General features: G+C 52.7%; 1 protein-coding gene across 1 annotated transcript in view; it reads right to left on the bottom strand.

Moving 5' to 3' along the window:
• Positions 1-22,126, bottom strand: part of ZNF423 (zinc finger protein 423) — a 145,413-nt gene that overhangs the window by 21,508 nt on the left and 101,779 nt on the right. Inside the window, exons 3-4 of the mRNA XM_068992289.1 lie at positions 11,823-11,954; positions 10,072-10,187 (exon numbers count right to left, since the gene is read on the bottom strand). Of these exons, the coding sequence (XP_068848390.1) occupies positions 10,072-10,187; positions 11,823-11,954 (248 nt within the window). The remainder of the gene's footprint in view (positions 1-10,071; positions 10,188-11,822; positions 11,955-22,126) is intronic.

A 22,126-nucleotide genomic window follows, 5' to 3' on the forward strand; every position in this document is an offset into this window, starting at 1 on the left:
TCCATCCTCACAAAACCCGAGGCAGTAGGTCCCACGCCATTGTACAGATAGGGCCATGGTACAACCCACTGAACAACTGAGGCCAGCAAGGGGTAAGCATCTGAAGCAGGAGATGACGGAGGAGGGGCAATCTGGGAAGGACTCCAGTGCCTGCAACAGGCGCTCGCTGCCCAGGACCATGGCTGGGTGGCACTGGCACCTCCCTCTCGCTCCCCTGGCCAAGCCCAGCCAGGCCCAGCTCTCTGTGTAGTGGTGGCTGGCACAGACAGGCTGTCTTTTAAAACAGGAAGGAGGAAGATGCTGCTGCTCAAGGAAAGCTCAGCCAAAGAGTCAAATGCTAAGTACATGCCTAGAGCACTTTCAGTTTTTAATTATTATTAGTTATAATTATCTGGCTAGATCTGATAGCAGCAGCGCAAAGAGGCAAGGAAACTGGCTCCTTGGTTACCCATCTTTTAAGGACCAGAAATTTTAAAAATGGGCTCCTAGAATCCGCGGTTGCACTTCTTCTTTTACTCCTTTCCTTGTGTGTGTTCTCGTCCCTTTGTTCCCTACTTTCCAGGAGCTAAAAACAACTATGGTGAAACATATGGTGGGTGGATGGATGGATGGATGGATGGCAGGCAGAAAGAGGCTTCGCCCTCCCCAGACTCACATTAGAGTGGGAAGTCAGGTGTAGACACACAAAGGGATCGGGGAGTTAAACGCAGGGTTGGAGAAGTCCAAGGAGGGAGGATCAGGGACGGCTTCTCAGAGAAGGGACCACTTGGGTTGGGGCCTGAAGACTCAGGAGAAGGGAAGGGCGTTCAGGCAGAAGGCTCGGCAGGTGCACTGCGTCACAGAAGCTGAGAAAAGCACAGCCAGAGAGTGAAGCAAGAGGGGGCCTTCCTCCCCTCCCTCCTGACTGCCTTTTCTCTGTTCCTCGGACTCCCCAAATCTGTCCGTGCCTCTGAGCCTTTGCACTGGTGGTTCCCTTTCCAGCTCTACATATTTACTGACTTAATTTGGTATCTCTTGCAGAACGTCGGCTTCGTGAGCGTAGGGACCTATCTACCCATTCACAGCCGCAGCCCAGGCCCCCATGATGATGACTGTAACGGGTACTCAGTAAATGTCTGTGAAATGGAATGAGGGAAAAGGTCAAAGTCAGTGTTCACAAGGAGGGGTTCCCCTGGGGGAACCACGCCCTTGGCTCACAGACACCTCCCCCTGGCTGGGTACCAGGATTCCACCTAGTAGGGCCCAGCTGGCCCCATCAGAAGGGCTCCAGGTTGCTAGTTAGAATACCTAGCTCTGCTTTTAATCAATTGTAATCATTTAGCTGGAAGCGGCATGATTAGGCACACACAAGCAAACAGCGTGAGCTAATCCTTTAAATGCGCCCGCTCAACGCCAGGCTGGCCGCTTTGCCGCTGCGGGCCAGCTTGGGATATGCTTCCTGCAGCCCCGGGCTTTTGTCGGTGACGGAGTCTAGATTCCAGGGCACGGGGCAGGCCCGCCACTCCCCCGTCCCAGCCCCATTGCAAAGGTCTGGGATGCCAGACATCCCAGCATCAGAGACCTTTCTCCGGCTCAGCCTCCTGTGACAGCACCCGGCAAAGCTTCATGATCACGAAGATGCATCACCAGGAAGAGTGAGAGCTTGTAAGGTTCCTCTCCCCAAACCTGGCCCCCATTTTTCCTCTCTCCCTAAGCCTGGCCTGAGCTGACTGCTCATTGTGAGAAAATTTGCGGGCTCCTGGCCTCAAGCTGCAGCCTTGCAAACACAGCTACACAGGACTGGCTCCGCAGAACAGTCCCCAGGGTGCTTCCACTGGGGCCCACCCACGAGCAGGATCTTCTGCATCCCCTGTTACTGCTATTTGTGCTACCTGCTTGGCCCAACTACTAAAATAGTTTCTGGGTCCCCTGACACAAGGCTTTTTATAGTTCAGCACCGCAGGCCTCATTTAAATCTATTAGCTCATATAAATGGCAATTCATTTAAACTTTGGAGGATTTCTGTTTGCCTTGGTGGTGAAGACGATTTGGCTTTGTCTGTGGCTCTGCCATGGGCAAGTGACCCTGGGCAAATCATTTAACCTCTCGGAGTCTCAGTTTCCACATCAGTCAATGGGGAGAAGGAGAGCCTACATCACAGGACCCCGGTGAATACAATCCACCCAAAATGCTTAGAAGAGGGCCTGGCCCACACTAGGCATCCACCCAGGGGGCAGCTGTTATAACTACCTCCTGGCCAGTTCTGCGAGGAGCCTGTCCACCTGTCAGAGGCCTGCTGTGTATGGCTGGGAATCGGTGATCCCCCTTATAGACCCCCTTGGCGATAATGAAGACTGAGAAGCAGTGAGGCTCTCAGGACGGCGAGAAGGAGGTGCTGTCTCTGCCAGCGTCTGTGAGCAGAGAGGTGTCCACGGGGATCAGAGACAGCTGGGCTGGGCGGGTGGAGCACGCCCCTCCCCTCAGGTCAGCTCACCCCTGGCAAAGGGCCCACAGGGCCCCAGGCCTTCATCTGCTGAGGCCTGAGGCTGGAAACGCAAGGTCAACAGCATTGACATTTTTGGGGTGTGCGGTTTACAGGCTTGTCTCACATCCCCAACCAAATCTGCATGCCTCCCTCCACTGAGCCCCAGCACAACTGAGGAAACAGCATCCAGAGAAGAGGTCTGGGCCAAAGGGGCTTGGAAACATGTAGAAAGCGGGAAGTGATGGCCCAGCCTCAGGCCCCCACTCTGTGCTGTTGCCCCTTCGCCTCCCTGCTCTGCACCCAGCAACTCCCAAGCCCCAGTGCCCGTGGCCTTGAGACTTGGCTAGGTGTCACAGAGGGAAAGATCTAGTCTCACTTTATTCCACCTCAGGCCAGAAATCATGAAATCACAGCAAAGTCCAAACAGAGGGGACCCTACCAAGTCATCTGAACCTCAAATGGCTAACTATACTACTATTACTAGTAGTAAATGACAGCAGTAATAGGCAGGTGTGCCAAGGGCTTTACAACACAACCATGAGTTAACAAGAACTATTAATACCCACTTACAGATACAGAAACTGAGGCCCAGAGCTGATAAATGATGGAGTTCAGTTCAGTCGCTCAGCTGTGTCCGACTCTTTGTGACCCCATGGACTGCAGCACGCCAGGTCTCCCTGTCCATCACCAACTCCTGGAGCTTGCTCAAACTCGTGTCCATGAAATCATTGACGCCGTCCAATCATCTCATCCTCTGTCACCCCCTTCTCCTGCTCTCTTCAGTCTTTCTCAGCATCAGGGTCTTTTCCATCAGAGTTCTTCGCATCAGGTGGCCAAAGTATTGGAGTTTCAGCTTCAGCATCAGTCCTTCCAATGAATATTCAGGACTGATTTCCTTTAGGATGGACTGGTTGGATCTTCCTTGCAGTCCAAGGGACTCTCAAGAGTCTGGAGAGCACCACAGTTCAAAAGCATCAATTCTTTGGTGCTCAGCCTTCGTTATGGTCCAACTCTCACATCCATACATGACTACTGGAAAAACCATAGCTGTGACTAGACAGACCTTTGTTAGTAAAGTAATTCTCTGCTTTTTAATATGCTGTCTAGGTTTGTCATGGGGAAGGCAATGGCACCCCACTCCAGTACTCTCGCCTGGAAAATCCCATGGACGGAAGAGCCTGGTAGGCTGCAGGCCATGGGGTCGCTAAGAGTCAGACACGACTGAGCAACTTCACTGTCACTTTTCCTTTCATGCACTGGAGAAGGAAATGGCAACCCACTCCAGTGTTCTTGCCTGGAGAATCCCAGGGACGAGGGAGCCTGATGGGCTGCCGTCGGGGTCGCACAGAGTCGGATACTACTGAAGCGACTTAGCAGCAGCAGCTAGGTTTGTCATAGCTTTTCTTCCGAGGGGCAAGCATCTTTTAATTTCATGGCGGCAGTCACCATCTTTAAGGCTTCAAATGCAGAGCCACTCTCACAAGGTCTGTGCTCCCTGCCTGCCCCCCTGCAGCATTTGAGACAAGTGCTGTGTTTGCATACCTCCACTGACAGGCACCTCACCACCTTCCATTTATTTCACCTGTAGACAGTTTGCCCACAGCGTGGGCCTCTGTGGTGTCTACCTGCCCAGCTCCCCTTCCCCTGCTGGTGCTCATTATCGGCCCCACATAGGGCCACAATTCACCGGAGCAGGATTGGACAGCACACCTGAGCACAACCACCAGACTTCCACTCCAGGAATCTAACTTGTTGCCTGCACACTGGCTGTTAGCTGCAGTCCCCATTTCTGGCTTATCTGGGTGTTCTTCTGGCTACTTGTGTTAACGAAATCTGCACACTAAAGCCCCTGTTTAGTGACAGTTGAAATACCCAGGTGTGTCTGTCTCAGCAGACAGGACAGGAGGAAGTGCCGACTACCTTCCTCCACGTGTAGAGAAGCCTGGAGAGTCAGCAGTAGAGAGAGAACACGTTCCAAGCCAGAAAGATGCAGAGGCAAGTGTCACTGCCTTGATCAAGGGCACCTGGTTCTTGGGAACAGGACCGCTGAAAACTCAATGGCGCTTCCTGCTCTTGGCATTCACAGTCATGCCCACGTCCCTACAATTTCATTCCCATCTTGCTCGAGCTAACCCCAGAGAGTGATGCCTGAATCATGACTGTCAGAGAAGAAAATCTTCATCCAGAGTCTCCGCCCACTACCGGAAGTCTGGGGGCCATCAGAAGCATGCTGAGCACCCCTCATTCTGGCAGAGCTTAAAACACTTGAAGGCAACTGTTCCCACACTTCCCCAGCAGTCCAGTCAAGCCTTCTCCTGGTGAATTATCCCTTGAAAGCTCCTTGGACCCAGGCCACATGCTCACAGCCTAGCACTCTGCCTGGCTGAGTGGGGCATGCATGCTTGTGTGTGTGTTTGTGTGTTTAGATGAATCTTGTTCAGGTGTCCTCATTTCTTTCCCCCAGCCCCAGCCCCTAGCCACTATTGGTCTGTTTTCTATTTCCACATTTTTGTCTTTTTCCACACCATCATGCATACAGAATCACACAGTATGGAGCCTTTGGAGTCTGGCTTCTTTCACTTGCCATTTGCAGTTCATACATGTTGTTATGTGTAACGGCAGTTCCATTTTATTGCTGAATAGTAGTCTATGGTATGAACAGATACCTGTCTGCTCACTTACCAGGGAAGGGGTCATTGGGGTGTTTCCAGTTTGGGGCCATTATAAAGTTTTATATCAGTCATGTAGAGGTTTCTAGATGGGTATGTTTTCAAGTTCTCTGGGATAAACACCAAGCAGTAGCCTTGCTAGGTCACAGGTTAACTGTATGTTTAACTCTGTAAGAAACTTAGAAACTATTTTGCCGCATGGCCGTCCCATTTTGCATTCCCCCAGCGATTTAGGAAAGTTCTGGCTGCTCCTCTGTGTCCTGGCTGGCACTTGTCGGCTTTTTGGCTTTGTTTTGGTCCTTCTACTCAGTATATCATGGTATTATGCCATGGTTTTCACTCGTTCATCCCTAATCACTAATCGGGGCTTCCCAGGTGACACAGAGATAAAGAACCCTCCTGCCAGTGCAGGAGAAGCAAGAGACACAGGTTCATTTCCTGGGTTGGGAAGATCCCCTTGAGTAGGAAATGGCAACCCACTCCAGTATTCTTGCCTGGAGAATCCCATGGACAGAGGAGCCTGGTGGGCTACAATCCATGGGGGTCACAAAGAGCTGGACATGACCGAGCTATGGAGCACTCCCACAGTTATTAAACACTCACCATGTGGAACATCCTACATCTTTGGTGAAGTGTTGAAATTTTTCTTTGTTGTTGTTGTTGATTTCCCCCCTCATTATTGAGTTTTGAGAGTTTTTTAAAAATATGTTCCAGATACAAGTATTTGATCACATACAAGTATTTCATGAGTGATTTGCAAATATTTTCTCCCAGCTTGTGATTTTTCAGTCTCTTAATAGTCAGTGACTCTCAAAGGCTAAATTTCTTCAATTTGGGTTTAGGATATAAATCAGATCGTATCTCTTCCCTGCCTGGTTCCCCATCACAGTGGGGATCGAATTCAAATGCCTTTGCTGTCCTCTGAACCTTGCTGAGACCTGGCCTCCACTCCCAGCTCCCTTTACCAGCCCCCACCCCACTACGCTTCAGCTCCACACCCCCTTCTGTCATCCCAGCAACACACCCAGCTCACAGTGGCTGCAGGGCCTTTCCACTCATGGCTCTTTTCCATACACCCTCTCTCCCTCTCATCTTCCAGGCCTCAGCTCAAATGCCACCTCCTCAGAGAGTAGCCCCTTCCTTACCCCACTCACCAAGCTATAACCAATCTCATCCCCCATTACGCTCTAGCCAATACCTGACTTTATTTTCTCCATGTCACCACTGTTGGAAAGTGTCTATCAGTCCCCTCCAGAACAGAGGTCTTATGCGTGTTTCTCTGTCTCACTCACCACTGTCCTGTTGGTTTAGAGATCTAGTGTCTGTACATAACAGACACTTCACCTCTCGCCTGCATGCTCTGAACAAATAAAGAGCAAAGTAAGTTCCCTCTCATGCATCTAATCAATGAATATGCCCTGGTTTGTCCAAAGCCCTTTAAATTAATCTGTCTTTGGGCAGAGCCAGGTGAACTCAGAATCAAATAGGACTTGCATCTCCCTCTTTCTGGCAACTGTGTTCCTATTAACGCAACCCAAGAGAACACTCCCTTTGGAAGCAGACATTTCATTCTGACACAGACCAAGCCTTCCAGAGCCCAAACCCACCTCTATATGCACAGCAGGAATTATGCTCCGATAGTGAGAATAATTCTAGATTTCATATCTTCCCAAGACCTCTCAGCCCAGAGTCGCTTGTGCCTAAAAACATCAGCTGCCCTGGGTCTCTCCATAGAACATACAGCCTGGGGAGCCAGTCAAGGCCTCAGCAAGGACCAGGCCCCGTCTTCTGTCGCACCCCCAAACCGCCACATGTCACTCCAGGGAAATAACCCATGTGTCTGCCAGCTCCAGCTTCAGTGTAATGATGATGAAATTTTCAATGCCTGAAAAACCCTCCTCTCAAAAAACCAGAAAATTTCTCTTCGAGTTACTTAACGAAAGCCATTATTTGCATACATTTGGCGTTACTACAACACTTCCACATTTAAATGGTCTGTAATTAAAATCATTAATTGCAGAAAATAGTGACTTGTTAAGGCTATAATTTAGTGAGGTTCTCGGCATTTGAGGATCTGCCTTAAAGACTGACTGGGTGACCCAGGGAACCCCCAGCCCATACAAACCATTCTGGCATCTGGGACGTCTGCAGCCCCAGGTGGGTGCAGCTGAAGCGAGACAAGACTTGAAACCACAACTCTCTACATCTCTGTACCACAAAGCTGGTCTCTGGCACAGGGATGCTGATGAAGCTCCTAAGAGGCAGGACTGGGAAGTTTCTCTGGGGAAAACCTCTAAGCCAACACGTAAAGCAGTCATCCCTCTTTTGGTGTTCAGGACAGTGTGGGGGAACCAGAGGGCTGAGTGAGCCTGAAGTTTAAGTAAATCACAGTTTATATGAGCTGGTGCATTTAAGAGAGGCCTGCTGTGTTGGGCTATGGGGTTTCCCAGGTGGCGCTAGTGGTAAAGAATCTGCCTGCCAATGCAGGAGACGCGGGTTCAATCCCTGGGTGGGGAAGATCCCCTGGAGAAGGGCATGGCAACCCACTCTTGCCTGGAGAATCCCATGGACAGAGGAGCCTGGCAGGCTACAGTCCAGGGTTGCAAAGAGTCAGACATGACTGAAGCAACTTAGCATGCACACATGTTAGGCCATAAAAGGGTTCACTTGTCTGAGGACCTGGGCCCCAGTTTGGAAGCTGGCCAGGCAGGTAAGGCAAGTGGAGGTAGGGTGCTGGGTGCTCAGCCCATGCACAAGCAAGGCTTCCCAGACAGACACTGATCAGGGCTGGTACCAGCCTGCTTGGTCAAATGAGAAGAGGGGCAGTTAGCTGTCCCCTCACAGGCTCAGCCCAGAGGCACACACTCAGTTTGTGGATCGATGGGGAGACCGTGGTGGGGCCCTGGGTGGGGTTGCAACCTTGCTGGTGGTCATTTGGAAGTAGAATCCCCTTTTTGGGCCTGGGTCTGTAATTCTCCCTGACACTGAGATGGGATAAAGGCTGTGTGAGTAATAGAGGATTTAGTGGAACCCAGAAGGGCTGCCCAAAGGAGGAAAAGAAATAGGCTTTCCAGCAAACCATCTGGCGCAGTCAGAGGTCAGGCTAGTCAGCTCTGCCTGCCCAGCCCGGGTGCAGGGCCAGCCCATGGGAGCAGGACCCTAACCATCGGATGGTGAGCCCCTCTTGTGCCCTCTGTGGGAGCATCTGCACTTTCTCTGGGCGATGGCTGTCAGGAGCCACATAGGCCTATCCGGGCCCGGCTGAGCACACGGGCTGCAGCGTGGTGCAGTGGGCCACCCTGCAACAGGCGCTGCACCCCTTCAACCCCAGAAAGGCTCCAGCAACATGAGGACTCTGCCGTGACAGCCCTGTCCCCTTCCCCTGGGGTGGGGGTGGGAGGGTAGCTGCTGAGTGCAGGACCACCATCTGCATGAGCATGCAGGCAGCGTGTGTAGGGTGGGCAGATACTGTGGGCCTCGGTGTGCCCTAGTCCTTGGGGGCATGAGGAAGCCAGCTCTCCTCTTACAGACACTGGGGGTCCCCTCCCTCGCTCCTTCGAAATTGGGCATGGCTAAGTGATGGGCTCTGGTCAAGACAATGTGTGAATGAGATGTGAGTCATTTCCCAGGGAAACTTTGAGAGCTGGCCTGCCAATTGTCATCTCCTCTCCCTGCCTCAGTGACCACGCAAACATGATAGGAGATGGACCCGCCATGGGCTGAGGTCACTGACGACTGTGAACAGAGTCCCTCCCAGGCCATCTGCCTGGATACATAACGTGAGCAGCAAATAAATCTTTGTTACTTGAAGCAGAGCTAGGGGATATTTGTTACTGCAGCAGAACCTAACCTGCCTCCCACCTGAAAACCGTGTTATCCCCAGTACACGGTATTTTCTCCCATCTGTGTGTACGTGTGGTATTTTTGTGGACGCCTGTGTGTTACTTCTTTTGGGGTGTGGTATGATACTGTTGTGTGATGCTGTGTATTTGTGATATTAACCAATGAACATGATGTTTCTGTATATATAGAAATGTGCTTTGTGTGTGTGATGCTATTATACAGTGTATATATGATTTTTCTGTATGTGTGGTAATTCTGGGATGGCGTATAAGCTCCCTAGTGTTGCGAGAGTTTCTTGCAAAAACCAGTGGATGAGAAGGTGGTTTCACCTGGACACAGATCTTGGTCCTTAAAAACCAGCAACAGGTGGGAAGGAGTCCCAGAGGACACTAAGGGAAGTGGCTGTGGGTACCCAGGAAGGGCCACCAGAGCATCTTCCCTTCCCCAGGGCACCCTCTCAGCTACTATAGACTCTGGATGGATGAGCGGTGAGTGCTGAAGAAGCTGAGGGCTGTGTGCCACACTTGAGGGCCACATCAGCCTCAGGGACCCATGGCAAGTATCCCTTTCTCTGAGTTGGGGCTCAACCCGGCATCCACTGCTCTCACTTCTCTGGCTTTCCTGGGCACACTGCAGGTTCCAAGACACCAGATCCAGCTTCTGGATGCCCACAACCCCAGGACTCAGCCAGGCAAGCTACATGGGCCACCAGCCACAGATCCAACGTTCAGAGGAACACCATCATGGAACACCGGGGCAAGAAATGAAACCCCTAAGAGGGCAAGGGATTTGCCATAGAAACACACAAAGGTTAAAAGCCTCTGACTCGAGTTCCAGGCTCAGCAGCTTCGGTCCGGCTCTGCTCAGAATGCTGGCCCAGCGAGGCCAGGAGGCCACACCCCCCACTAGCCAGCCAGGAGGGCGAGCACTGGCTCCAGACCCACAAACACAAGTCCAGAGGGCCTGTTGCTTTTTTGGTTATGGTGGGGCTGAGTACAAGACCCCACCATCATGGATTCACCGCAAGACCCTCAGTGCCAGTGGGGGCCCCAAAGAGCACCAGGAGGGGTGCGTGCGGCGGACAAGCGCACTCACCTGCAGCTCGGTCTGGAAGAAGAACTTCTGTGGGCACTGAGAGCAGTCGTATATCTTGTCCTCCTGCCCGTGCACAGCAAAGATGTGCTGCTGCAACTTGTTGGCCTGGACGAAGACTGGACATGGACATGGACATGGCTGTCAGGGGACACTGGGGACACCAGCCCGGCCACCCACAGCAGCTGTCCCACACTACTCGCAAGTGGGAATCACCCAGGCATGGACGCAGGGGCCAAACAGTGGGCTATTTGGAGCATCCCGGGCACCCACTGGAGAGGACTCAAGCCAGTGAAGCTGAGCTCTGCCACCCACAGGCTGTGTAATACTGGACAAGTCACTTAACCTCTCTGGGCTTCTTTTCCTCATCTGAAAAACGAGGACCATTCAAGTAGGTAGTTCACTGGGGTAGCTGGGAGGATCAAATGGTTTAATACTTGCAAAACACTTAGAAGATGGCCTGGCATTTAATTAGCCCAATGAATGTCATCATTGTCATCATAACCGTTTGCTGGTTACCTTCCGCGTGTGGAGTCCCTGACTACAGCACAGGCCTGTAAGGCAGGCACTGTTAGTTATCCCCGTTTGATGGAAAACTGTGGCCCTGGGAGTGTTGAGTGTCTTGTCCAAGGTCCCTCTCTGCAGGTGGCAGAACTGAGGTCTGTATTAAATAAGCTCAGCACAGTGTCTGGCACAGGATGGTGCTCAGTGGACCAGGATCAGTGTTCTTGCTGAGGTTGTCAGCATCCTCAGATCCCTACACAGGGGGCCCGGTGTCCTGGGTGGGCAGACCTAGCAGCTGGGGCCCCTCGATGCTAGCCTGAACTCAGCTCATGGAGTGTGTTGGTAACAGATGGGTGGGGGCTCCCGAGACTGAGGGATTGGGGGGAAGGGGCACCAGTGTGTGCCAAGGCTCCTGGGAACCCTGGGGGGGGTGTGAGTGTGTGGGGTCCTCCCAATAGCAGAGCCCCTTCCCGCAGGTCACGGCCCCCACCTCCCACAGCAGGAGTGCACGAGGCGGTCCTGGCACACAGGAGGTGGCCCTGAAGCAGCTGTGTGTCTGGGAGGTGAGCCCTTCAGAGATCCCCTCCCACCAGGCGCCCTCCCCAGGGTGGGCTTCCCGCCATGGCAGACGACAGATGTCAGGGGGGAGGCAGGGGAAGGCCAGGCTCCCCCACGCACACCGGCTGCCATCTGGGCAGCAGGAGGCGGGCTCAGCAGAGCCCCTGAGACTCGCCTCGGGCTGGGGCAGCCGCTCGCCCGGGCCAGCAGCCAGTCTGGGGGCTGGGGAGTTTGGCTGGCAGAACCACCCTTTGACCCCTCCAGCCTGGAGCATGGATCCAGCAGGGGCTGGGACAGGCCAGGGCGCTGGGGGGTGGGGTGGGCAGGAGGGAGGTGAAGGGAGAGCCCCACTGGTGCTGGACAGAGCGCGCACCTCAGAGCTCGCTGGAGACCCCACTGCAGAAGGGCAAGGCTGGCAGGGGTGGGGGGGAAGGCCTGGCAGCAGCAGGGTGGGAGGAGGGTTAGGAGATCATGCTGCCGACGCGCAGAGGCTGAGAGTATAGACAGGAGGGCCAGGTCAGCTGGGCACAGAGGAGGCACGTGCAGCCATGGGCTGCGGGCCCCTCGGGGCGTCCTCCCATGAACTCCGCAGCCACGCTGTGCCAGGAACCAACGCTAAAGGCCAGGGCTTGAAGGGCTGGGCTCCTGGGTCCCTCGCCTCTCCCCACCTGTGGCCCGCTGGGCACACCTACCTGTGAAGCACACGGGGCATTTGAAGGTGCCACCCATGCCCTCGAAGCTGTGCTCGATGAGGTGACAGAGGAGCTTGGCCGGGGAGTCGAACATCTGGTTGCACAGCTTACACTCGTGGTTGATGCCTTCCTCTGCAAGAAGAACCACGGCCGGTCAGCGACCCTGTGGGCCACACCCTCCTGCTGGAGGCCACGCCGCCCCCAGGACACCCCAGGTCAGCCCTCCATGACCCCCTGGAACCAGAGCTCAGGGAGGGGTGCCATGGATGCTGAGACCCACCCCAGCTCCAGGTGCTCCAGCCTCCGCAGGCTGCCAGACCCGAATAGCTGGCTCTTGGATGTGTTATTTGCCATGACTTCTTGCTGGTCCAGCCATGCAGTGTGTGAGCCATGAGCAGCAGCTTGCATCCCAGACTGTATCATAGAGGAGAGGGGCCCAGGATGGGGTCGGCTTGGAGGAGGGAGTCCAGCTAGAATTTTTCAAAATCCAACAGACCATTTATCGAGCATGTACTGTGTGCCAGGTACTTTGAGCTGGGGATTCTGTGGGGGAGATAAGTGGATAATGCACTTGTCCCCATTCCAGTGATGAGAAGACAGATAATGAAGATGATCAACATGTAACTCATTGTCAAGAGGTGGGGAGGGAATGCATGGAGCTCCAGAAGTGGGAGTCAGAGCAAGGCCCTGAGGTGGGTCCGTGTGGGGCCACCTGGATGGTAGCAAGGGGGCGGGAACAGCATGGGACAGCAGTGACCAGGGATGCACTTTAAGAAGGGCCTTGCTGGACACTGGAGGGCTTAGGGATTCTACTCTAAAAGGTCTGGGCTGCCACCGAAAGATACTGAAAAACACAAGAAAGTGCTCTTCTAAACATTTTGGAACAGATGGTCTAGCCAGTGCTCGCAGACAATGGGCAGACACCCCGTGCTGCTTCCAGATCAGAACATAGCTCCATCCCTTCACCTGGGAGCTGCTATGACCCCAAACCTTCACTCAAAGGCTCCCAGAGAAGGGAGCGTGCCCCGAGGCCAGCAGAGCCGAGATCTGGTGCCCCTGCCGGGAACCAGCAGGATGGAGTTCAAATTCTGGCTGCTTTCTCCAGCCACATAATATGGGCATCGGTTCACTCTCAGTAGATGGTGGCCACCTGAGTCCCCGCCTCACAGGGCTGGGCAAGGAAGAACGGGGCTGCACCTGTGACCAGCGGGGCCTGCTGGTCAGTGGGGGAATCGCCCCCGCTTGAGTGCCACCTCATCCAGGGTTACAGCCTGACTCTGCCACTTACTGCATGACCTTGGGCAAGTTATGTAACCTGTCTGGGCCTCAGTTTCCTCTTGCTAAAATAATAGCAGTTCTCCTTAACACTGCACACCTATGAGAATGGCCAAAATTCAGAACACCGACAACAGCAAATGCTGGTGAGGAGGCAGAGCATCAGGAACACTCATTCATTGCTGGTGAGAAGGCAAAACAGCACAGCCTCTTTGCAAGACTTCTTGGCAGCTTCTTATAAAACTAAACATACTCTCACCATATGATCTAGTAATCTCACTCCTTAGGATTTACCAAAAGCAGCTGAGAACTTAAGTTCACACAAAAACTGGTACACGGATTGTTACAGTAGCTTTATTTAATATTGCCCAACCTTGGAAGGAACCAAGATGTCCTTCAGTAGATGAGTGGATTCATAAACTGAGACAATTCCAGACAATGGAGTCTTGCGTGTGTCTGTGTGTGTGTTAGTTGCTCAGTTGTGTCTGACTTTTTGCCACCCCTTGGAGTGTAGCCCACCAGGCTCCTCTGTTCAAGGAATTCTTCAGGCAAGAATACTGGAGTGGGTTGCCATGCCCTTCTCCAGGGAACCTTCCCAACCCAGGGGTCAAACCCAGGTCACCTGCATTGCAGGCAGCTTCTTTACTGTCTAGGCTTCCCTCATAGCTCAGTTGGTAAAGAATCTGCCTGCAATGTGGGAGACCCTGGTTCGATCCCTGGGTTGGGAAGATTCTCTGGAGAAGGGATAGGCTACCCACTCCAGTATTCTTGGGCTTCCCCTGTGGCTCAGCTGGTAAAGAATCTGCCTGCAACGCAGGAGACCTGGATTGGATTCCATGGGAGACCAGGTGGATTTGATCACTGGGTTGGGAAGGAAGGGAAAGGCTATCCACTCCAGTATTCTGGCCAGGAGAATTCCATAGTCCATGGGATCGCAAAGAATCGGACACGACTGAGTGACTTTCACTTTCACTTTCTTTACTATTTGAGCCACTAGGGAAGCCCACAGTGGAATGTTATTCAGTGCTAAAAAGAAGACAGTGAGGAACCTTAAATGTATATTACTAAGTGCAAGAAGCCAATCTGAGAAACGCTACATACTGTATGATTCCAACTACTCTGGAAAAACTACGTACGCAATAGAAAGCTCAGTGTTTACGGGGGGTGAGTGAGTGGATGAATAGGCAGAGCACTGAGGACTTCTAGGCCAGTGAAAATATTCTGTGTGACATTATACTATAGCTATATGCTGCTGCTAAGTCGCTCCAGTTGTGTCCGACTCTGTGCGATCCCATAGACAGCAGCCCACCAGGCTTCCCTGTCCCTAGGACTCTCCAGGCAAGAACACTGGAGTACATGCACCCAAACCCACAAAATGTACAACACCAAGAGTGAGCCCCAAGGAAAATTATGGACTTCAGCTGACTATATTGCTTCAGTTCAGGTTCACCTTTGCAAAAAAAAAAGTACCATCCTGGCGAGTGATGTTGATAACGGGGGGGTGCTATGCAAATGGGGGGCAATGGGATAGAAGGAATCTGTCTTGTTTCAACTTTATTGTAAACCTAAAACTGCTTTTTAGCGGACTTCCCTGGTGGTTCAGTGGTTGAGAGTCTTCACTGCTGTATGGAGGGACATGGGTTCGATCCCTGGTTGGGGAACTAAGATCCCATATGCTGGGGCGCAACTAGCCCCACACGCCAAAACTACTGAGCCCACGCACCACACCGAGGGCCACAACAAAAGATCCCACGTGACGCAATGAAGATCCTGAGTGCCACAACTAAGACACGACACAGCCAAATAAATAGGTATTTTAAAAACTGCTTTTAAAACACCTTTGAAAAATTTTCTTTAAAAAAAAAGTCAATCCTCGGCCCCACCAAAATAGCCTTTCTCTAACAGCTGATGTGAGAATTAAATGAGTTAATACTCCTTTAACACACGAAAAGGGGTTTTGACCGGTCTCTGGCACACAGCAAGCACTCAATAAGGTGTTTGTTGCCAAGCATGCGGGTAAGGAGGAGAGTATTATCTGGGACAGCCAAGGACACAGGCTCCCCCTCGGGCTCCCCCTGGGAACCAGCCTCACCAAAGGTGCCAGGTGCTGCGATATGCCCTCAAAGGCAAGAATTAGGTAGCAGAGGGGCTCTGCCAGTGGCAAGGCACAATCACAGATGGGCTGAGGCTCCTGGCGAGTCCCTGGGTCCCCCAGGCCCTGGCAGGGGCTGGCGGGGACAGCAAGCATCCCTCTGGCCCAGCCGTCCCCCACCACCCCCCCAAGGCACCCCACGGCAGAGGCAAGCACACACACGTGCATGTGCAGGTGGGCCTGCCCCACATAGCCCACTGGCTGCAATCTACCGGGTGTTTGTCATGCCCCTGGAGCCCTGGCAACTAGGCCACATGCACCCGACAGAGATTCAAGCTGATCTTCCATTTATACCGGTGGAAAAGGAATTCATTGACAAGTTTTGGGACACAGGGCAGGCTCAGCACGCTCGCCGCACAGGCCCCACGCACGTCCGCCACTTCCCTCGGGGAACTTCTCATCATAATTAGAGATGGCCTCCAGTGTGGGGGACTGCCTCAGAAGACCCCCCAATGCACCCCCACTCCGCACAAACAATGCTTCTCAGAGCCTGGTGCAGAGTAGGGAATGAGTGAGTGAATGAATGAATGAGAGGTACCACCTTTATATACGCTCTCCCGGTTAGGATGTGGACATCTCCTGCACATTAATGAGGCAGAGGTTATGTGAAAATGATGACTGTGCTGAGGGTTTTTTTTTTTAATTTTAATTGTAGTTAGCTGAAGTTTAAGTTTATAACCAACTGAATCTCAGAAATCACCTTGCTTGTTGGGAAAATTTCTAGGCAAGAAAAAAATGGGTTCAGAGAATGAGACCATTTGCTGAGGTAACACAGCTAGCTAGGGGTGGTACTCTGAACAGGATACAAAGCCCTCCCTATTTGTGCATATCCCACCTGCCCACCACCTCCAGGCAGCCTCCTGGACTATGCCAGCTGACACAGCTGCCCCTTAGTGGGCACAGGCAGGGTTCATCTGACACATCGTAAGAGTCTCTCTGATCCTGGCAACGAGGCTGTGGGCACAGATAATGTCTTCTCCTCTGGTCCCCAAAGCATCAGGCTACATATAGGCCCGAAGGAGCGGCTCAGAAAATACTCAGGGATGAGAGATGCCCTGGCCGGGGTCTTTCCCCTTGCCTGGCCAGAGTGGGTTCCCTGGGCTGAGACAGCAAAGGAGGATTTACAGTTCTCTGCCGAGTGGGGGCCTTTATCCACTTGGCTGTGAATGGAGACCTGCCCATCTGATACACAAATAGGGAGAGGACAAAGAAGGCTCCCGCAACTTATAAATCAGAGAAATCATGTCTGACAGTCACTTTCCGTTCTCTGAGCGCCGAGCCATTCATCAGCTGATCCCCCCTGATTCCCAGACGCAGCTACAGCCTGCACCCACGTTCATAACTATGTGCACAGTCAGGCAGTCCTGGAGCTGCAAGCCAGTTCCAGGGCCTGAACAGCCACCATCTGAGCAAATCACAGCCCCAAACAGGCGCCCATGTGAGGTTCCAGGATAATGAGATAAAGAGCCGGTAGACGAGTTGAGGGGGGTTGTTCCCTTTCCTCATTCCCCATCTAACATGTAAAGTGTCCAACCTGGGAGACAGGAGAAGGCAGATAAAACAAGCAAAAAGTAAAAAGTGGGTGAGAAATAATAAAGCCTGAATGAAGCCTTCCCATAGACCTAGGAATCTCTCCCACCTTCTGATCTGTAAATCTTCTTCCTGAAGGAGAAGGCCCTCTCCCCACCAGCAGGGGCTGGAGGTGCTCCCGGGGGTGTCCATTACGTGTACCTCTGCCTGTAAAACCATCCAAGAGGATGGGGGGGGTGCTGGGGGGCTGCCCTAGTTACTGTGCAAATACTCCTTTGCATGCCTGTGACCCAATACCATCCAGTCCACGGCGACAGAAAGAATTCACTGCCACATCCCTCTTGCCCCTACCGGTGCCGGCAACCTCTCATTCCATCCCAAGTCACGGGGTCCGCAGATAGAGGCACGCTCAGAGAGTTAACTTCCCTGAATTATATAAGATCCCACAGGCTCAGCGATACCTCGGAGCAGAATGACAAAGCTGTCTGGGAGTCCACGGGCCCCTCTGCCCCCGGCGCGGGGCTGGAGGATTTTGTGAGTGAAGACACACAATTGCTCCCTCTTTTTTTTTTTTTAAGAACACATGACAGGCATCCATAGGAGAGACCCACGCAACTCAGGCGCATTAGGCAGCCCTACTCATTTGTAAAGTGAAACGCAGATTTCGCCTGCTCACCGTGCTGGCTCTTGCCTCCCAGTCCCCCTAAGTCAGGGCTGGTGCAGGCAAATCTATTGATTTACTATGATTTAAAAAAAAAAAAAGAAGAGAAAGAAAAACCCAAACTGCCAAAAAAACAAGCCAACAAGCACGAAAATCCCAGAGTCCCTCTCTCCCTTCAATTTTTTTTCCTCTGCTCAGGAATAATAAGTGTTAATTTTACACTTCATTTCTCAAAAAAATAATAGGATGTGCTTTTGCTTAAAACCAAGTCAGCCTGCTGGAACCTTTCAGGCTGAAAGTGTGTCAGCCCAAAAGAGGAGCGGAGGGCTTTGTGGAAGAGCATCGTGCCGAGATGATAGCTCCCTGTAATGTCCTCGGTACCGACTTTTGTCTCCAAAAGCATTTGATCCCTGGCAGACACATACTTATTTCCATACAGGTCTTGGGGGAAGCCAGGAGGAGAGAGAGCTGATTATCAGAATCCTGAAGGTGAAGCTCAGGTGGGCCCCACTGAAGTCAAAGGCAGGCCTGGGCACACACTCGGAGGCCATAATTTGCTGCCTGGGAGGGAGGGGCAGCTGGCTGTGGTGGGGAGGGGACAGGGCATTGTTCTTGGATTACAACGCACTGAGTGTGACCTGCTCCCGCCAAAGCCATGGGCCCTGCCTGGCCCTTCTCTAAGCAGGGACCCCAGGTGGAAAATCCACCATGAGAGCAGGAATGTTCATGCATATACCCCTCCAGGAAGAGAACCAGTGACTGCTGCCTGTTTGGACAGGGCACATAAAAAGACGCCTCCATTCAGGAAGCAGCGGTTAAGGACACAAAAGTTACAGCCAGGAACACTTGGGTTTGAATCCCATTTCGTCACTCACTCGCTCTGTGTGTACCTGGATAACTTCACGGACCTCTCTGAGCTTCAGCTACTTTTGCTAGAAAAGGGGAAGAATCATCCCAGGGTTTTGGGAAGGTGGCCAAGCAGGCTTGTTCTGCCACAAGACCTCTGCCCTCACTGAGACCCTCCCCTGAGACCATCTCCTCATCCCCCTCCCCTCACTGCATCCAGGGGTCTGCTCAAATGATGCCACCTCCAAGAGGCCTACCCAGACCCCCACCCCAAAATAGCACATGCAACCCATCCTCTCTAGCACCTTAATCACCTTGAATTTCCTTGAGAGTGCTTATTACCATCTGGCATAGTACACAGTTGATTGTGGTTTGTTTTTTTTTTTTTTTTAATTCACTGACTCTTTTTCACTCACACACACACACACAAAATACAGACACACACATACAGAAAGAATAATATAAGCTCCACGCAGGTTATTTTGCTCATTGCTGTCACCAGTGCCTAGAACGGGGTCTGGTACCTAGTAGGTGCTCAGTAAATAGGGAATTAATGATTTGCATAAGGCACTTACTGCAGTGCTTAGAAAATGAGGTGGGAGGGCTGGTAAATGCCAGTTATCAGACACCGATGGTCCCCCCCAAACTCTCAGGACTGATGGCTTATAAAAGCTGTTCTTGCCTTCAGGAACTTGCTTTTTGGATCCTCAGAAGATGGCCTGGTCCAGGAGTATGGGCACCAAAGGGGTCCCTCAATGGACAGAGGAGGAAAGGAAGCTTAGAGGGCAGGGCCTTCCCAGGGAGGTGGCAGAGTGAGGCAGGGGTGGGGACCCATGCTGGTCACCACAAGCGGCCCTCTCTGGTTTTAGAAAATACCAGAAAGGCCATGGGACTTGAGACCTGGGACCCAGCAAGCTACTCTCTGTTCCTCGAACAGCCCAAAACTTCCGGTAAGAAGGAGAGCAGACAGACTCAGCCTCCACATTTCCATGATCTAGCTGGGCGGGCCCCGTTGTTGGTGCTGGTGCCAGCTCCAGGTGCCAGGAGCACTGGGGACTTTTCCTAGGTGAGGTGAGGAGGCAGGGCCCACAGTGACACAGTATGGGCCAACCCCGGGCTTTGGCGCTGTCCCTGCCATAGCATCCCTGCAAACGGAAGGAGCTGCAGAGGGTGCATGGGCTGCTTGGCTGAGCTGAAATCCTCTGTCACCAGCTGGGGTAATGAACTTCACCAGACTTCAATCCCACAGCATCAGGCCCACCCCAAGGATCGGCTGCAGTAAAGACCCCTGAGGTCCTGGGGCCCAGGCTCAGTCCCATGCAGGGCACTTGGCGATAAGGGGAGGGGCACAGAGCCCAGCACTCAGCCAGGCCAATGAGAAGGCAAGAGGAGGACCCTGGGAGAGGACCCCACTGACGCCACTCCCATAAAGAACTAACCGGAAATAGACACCGAACAGGTAATAGAAACACGGGCTGACGGGGAACTCCGTCCTTTGTTCTCTATAAAGAACAAAGACCTTTTGGCAAGAAGAGAAGAGGGCAGGCAGATAATGATATCCAGGCAGCCAGATCAGGCTGTTTATCTATTGATGTGTCGTTAAATACCACAAGAAATGAACCGAGGTAAGCCGAGGGGAAAGGGGAAGGGAGACATCTGGGCTGGGCTTGACAAGGGGTAAAGGAGGAAACAGGTCCAAGCGGGGCTCCTTCACCAGTGGCCAGGCAGAAATCCAGGACCCTGTAAGCAGGGTCACGGGCCGAACTTGGGATCCCCAGCCCCCTAGGTCCTGATTGCCCTGGAGGATCTACATCCCCGCTGGGCAAGGTGTGGTCCTGGCATCACCTTGGAGCTGGTCAGAAACGCAGAATCTCAGCCCCCAACCCTAGATGTGCAGAATGAAAACCTGCATTTTAAAAGCACTCCAATGATTTGAGTGTGCGTTCAAGTTTAAGGAGCTCTGAGCTCTAGGACAGGGTTTCTGAGGATGCTGACTCCTTGGAACCCTGTTGTCATGAAGCTGTAGGTTCATAAGCATCACACGGCAGCTCTCACCAGGATGGTATGGTGCGGATCTCTAAAAAGGAGGAAAGTTTTCCAAAGTTGCTTTTGGTCCACGCTTTACAGAAGGCTGAGAAATCCTCAACAATGGGAAACACTTTCCTGTTATCATGACTGGGATGAAAAACAATGTGGGTGAATTTGGAGGGGAGACTCTGGGGTGGGTGGGTGGCTGACAGACCCCCGGCTACCTCAGCACCCCCATGGCTGTAGATTCCCCAATGCCAGGGTTCTCGGGGCTGCCCAGCACCTCCCATCACTCCAGAACATGCAGCCAGGGCTTGAAGGCATGAAGGCATACCCTGCCACCACTGCCCCCATTTTGGGCCCCCATTTTCTTAATTAATCCTGGAGGATGGGCTGTGCCCTTCCTCCTCCCCTCAGGAGCACCTTCCCAGGCCTCTCTGGCCAGGAGGGACCCATCCCATGGTCCCCCGTGTTTCAGAAAGGCTTATAAATGAGCTCTGGCAGTCTGAATCGGGGCCCCACGGGGGACCCAGAGCCTCTTCAAAACAGAGCCCAGACAATTAGGCAGTCTGAGTTTTGAAAGGCTTGGGATTGATGGCGTGGACAGTAAAAATATCACCTGGGGAGCTGGGTGTAGTCCTCTGAGGGTTGCCTGAGGTCAGTTGCCATGGCAACCGAGAATGAGCTCAACCTTGTAACTGACCCTTATCTTTTTTTGATCTGTGGGCCACTTGGGGCCAAGGCTTGAAATCAACTGGAAAATAATCTGGTCACATATCAGAAAGAAAACTATTTATACTTATTTACCCAGGTACCCACCAACATCCCCCTTCAACAAGGATGCTGACGCCATAATAAACCAATGTGGCATCTCCAAACGGAGGCTACCGGATGGCAGAAAAAGGGGAGGCTGAATTCCCCATCTTGGCAGAAGGAACCTCTGTCCACACACTGGCAGGCAGACGCTGGTGGAAAGGGTTACCCTCCCTAGCACTGCACGTCATCCATGCTGGAAGCACTGGACCCTCTTGCAATCCAGTAAAAGTCCACCAAAGGAGTGGGACTCCGAGATTTCTCCTCTCATCTGCTACTCAGGCATGTCATTTCAGCCTGGCTAGGTCACTAGGCTGCCTGGCTTTATTCCAGGGTCAGAGGAGGCGTGTTCCCGGCCTCAAGGCTGGACGGGGATACTAGGTAGTTGAGCTTTGCTTTCTGCACTAGGGCAGGTGTCGACGGAAAATAGGCTTGAGGGGGACAACTGCAGGCCTTCCCTCCTCGCCCACGCCCCGGACAGACTGGCTGGCTCAGTCGCCCATACACCCACCCCAGGGTTCCCGTGGCAAGACGGCCATCTGGCCAGGGCTCGTCTCCAGGACACTGCTACCGCACATTGCAAGTGCTCACTTACTCTCTCCTCCTCCAAAGCTCAAATCAGAAGACTCCAGATGGTTCCACTGACCGACTGCTCCCAGGAGCCAGGTCAGATGGATCTCAGCTCGGGGTCAGCTAAGCCTGAGCATGATTCTGGGTAAACTGCCCTTGAGATTTCCCATCACAGCCGACAGGACACTTGAGCTGACTTCCTCTCACCCACCCTTGTTTCATCAAGATGCTCTTCTTTCGGGCCAGGGGGAACACAGTTGCAAATGAGGCAGCTTGGAGGATATTCCTGGCTCCCCTCAGACCCACGGGGTGACTCTGGGCTGAGCACGTTCCCTCCAGGCCTTAGTCTCCTCATCTGTGAAATGAGGAGAAAGTTGCCTCCCTCACAGGGCTGCTATAAAGACTAAAGAAGGAGCAGGATTATAACAC

The sequence above is a fragment of the Capricornis sumatraensis genome, chromosome 20 (assembly GCF_032405125.1).
Source record: "Capricornis sumatraensis isolate serow.1 chromosome 20, serow.2, whole genome shotgun sequence".
Classification (NCBI taxonomy): domain Eukaryota; kingdom Metazoa; phylum Chordata; class Mammalia; order Artiodactyla; family Bovidae; genus Capricornis; species Capricornis sumatraensis.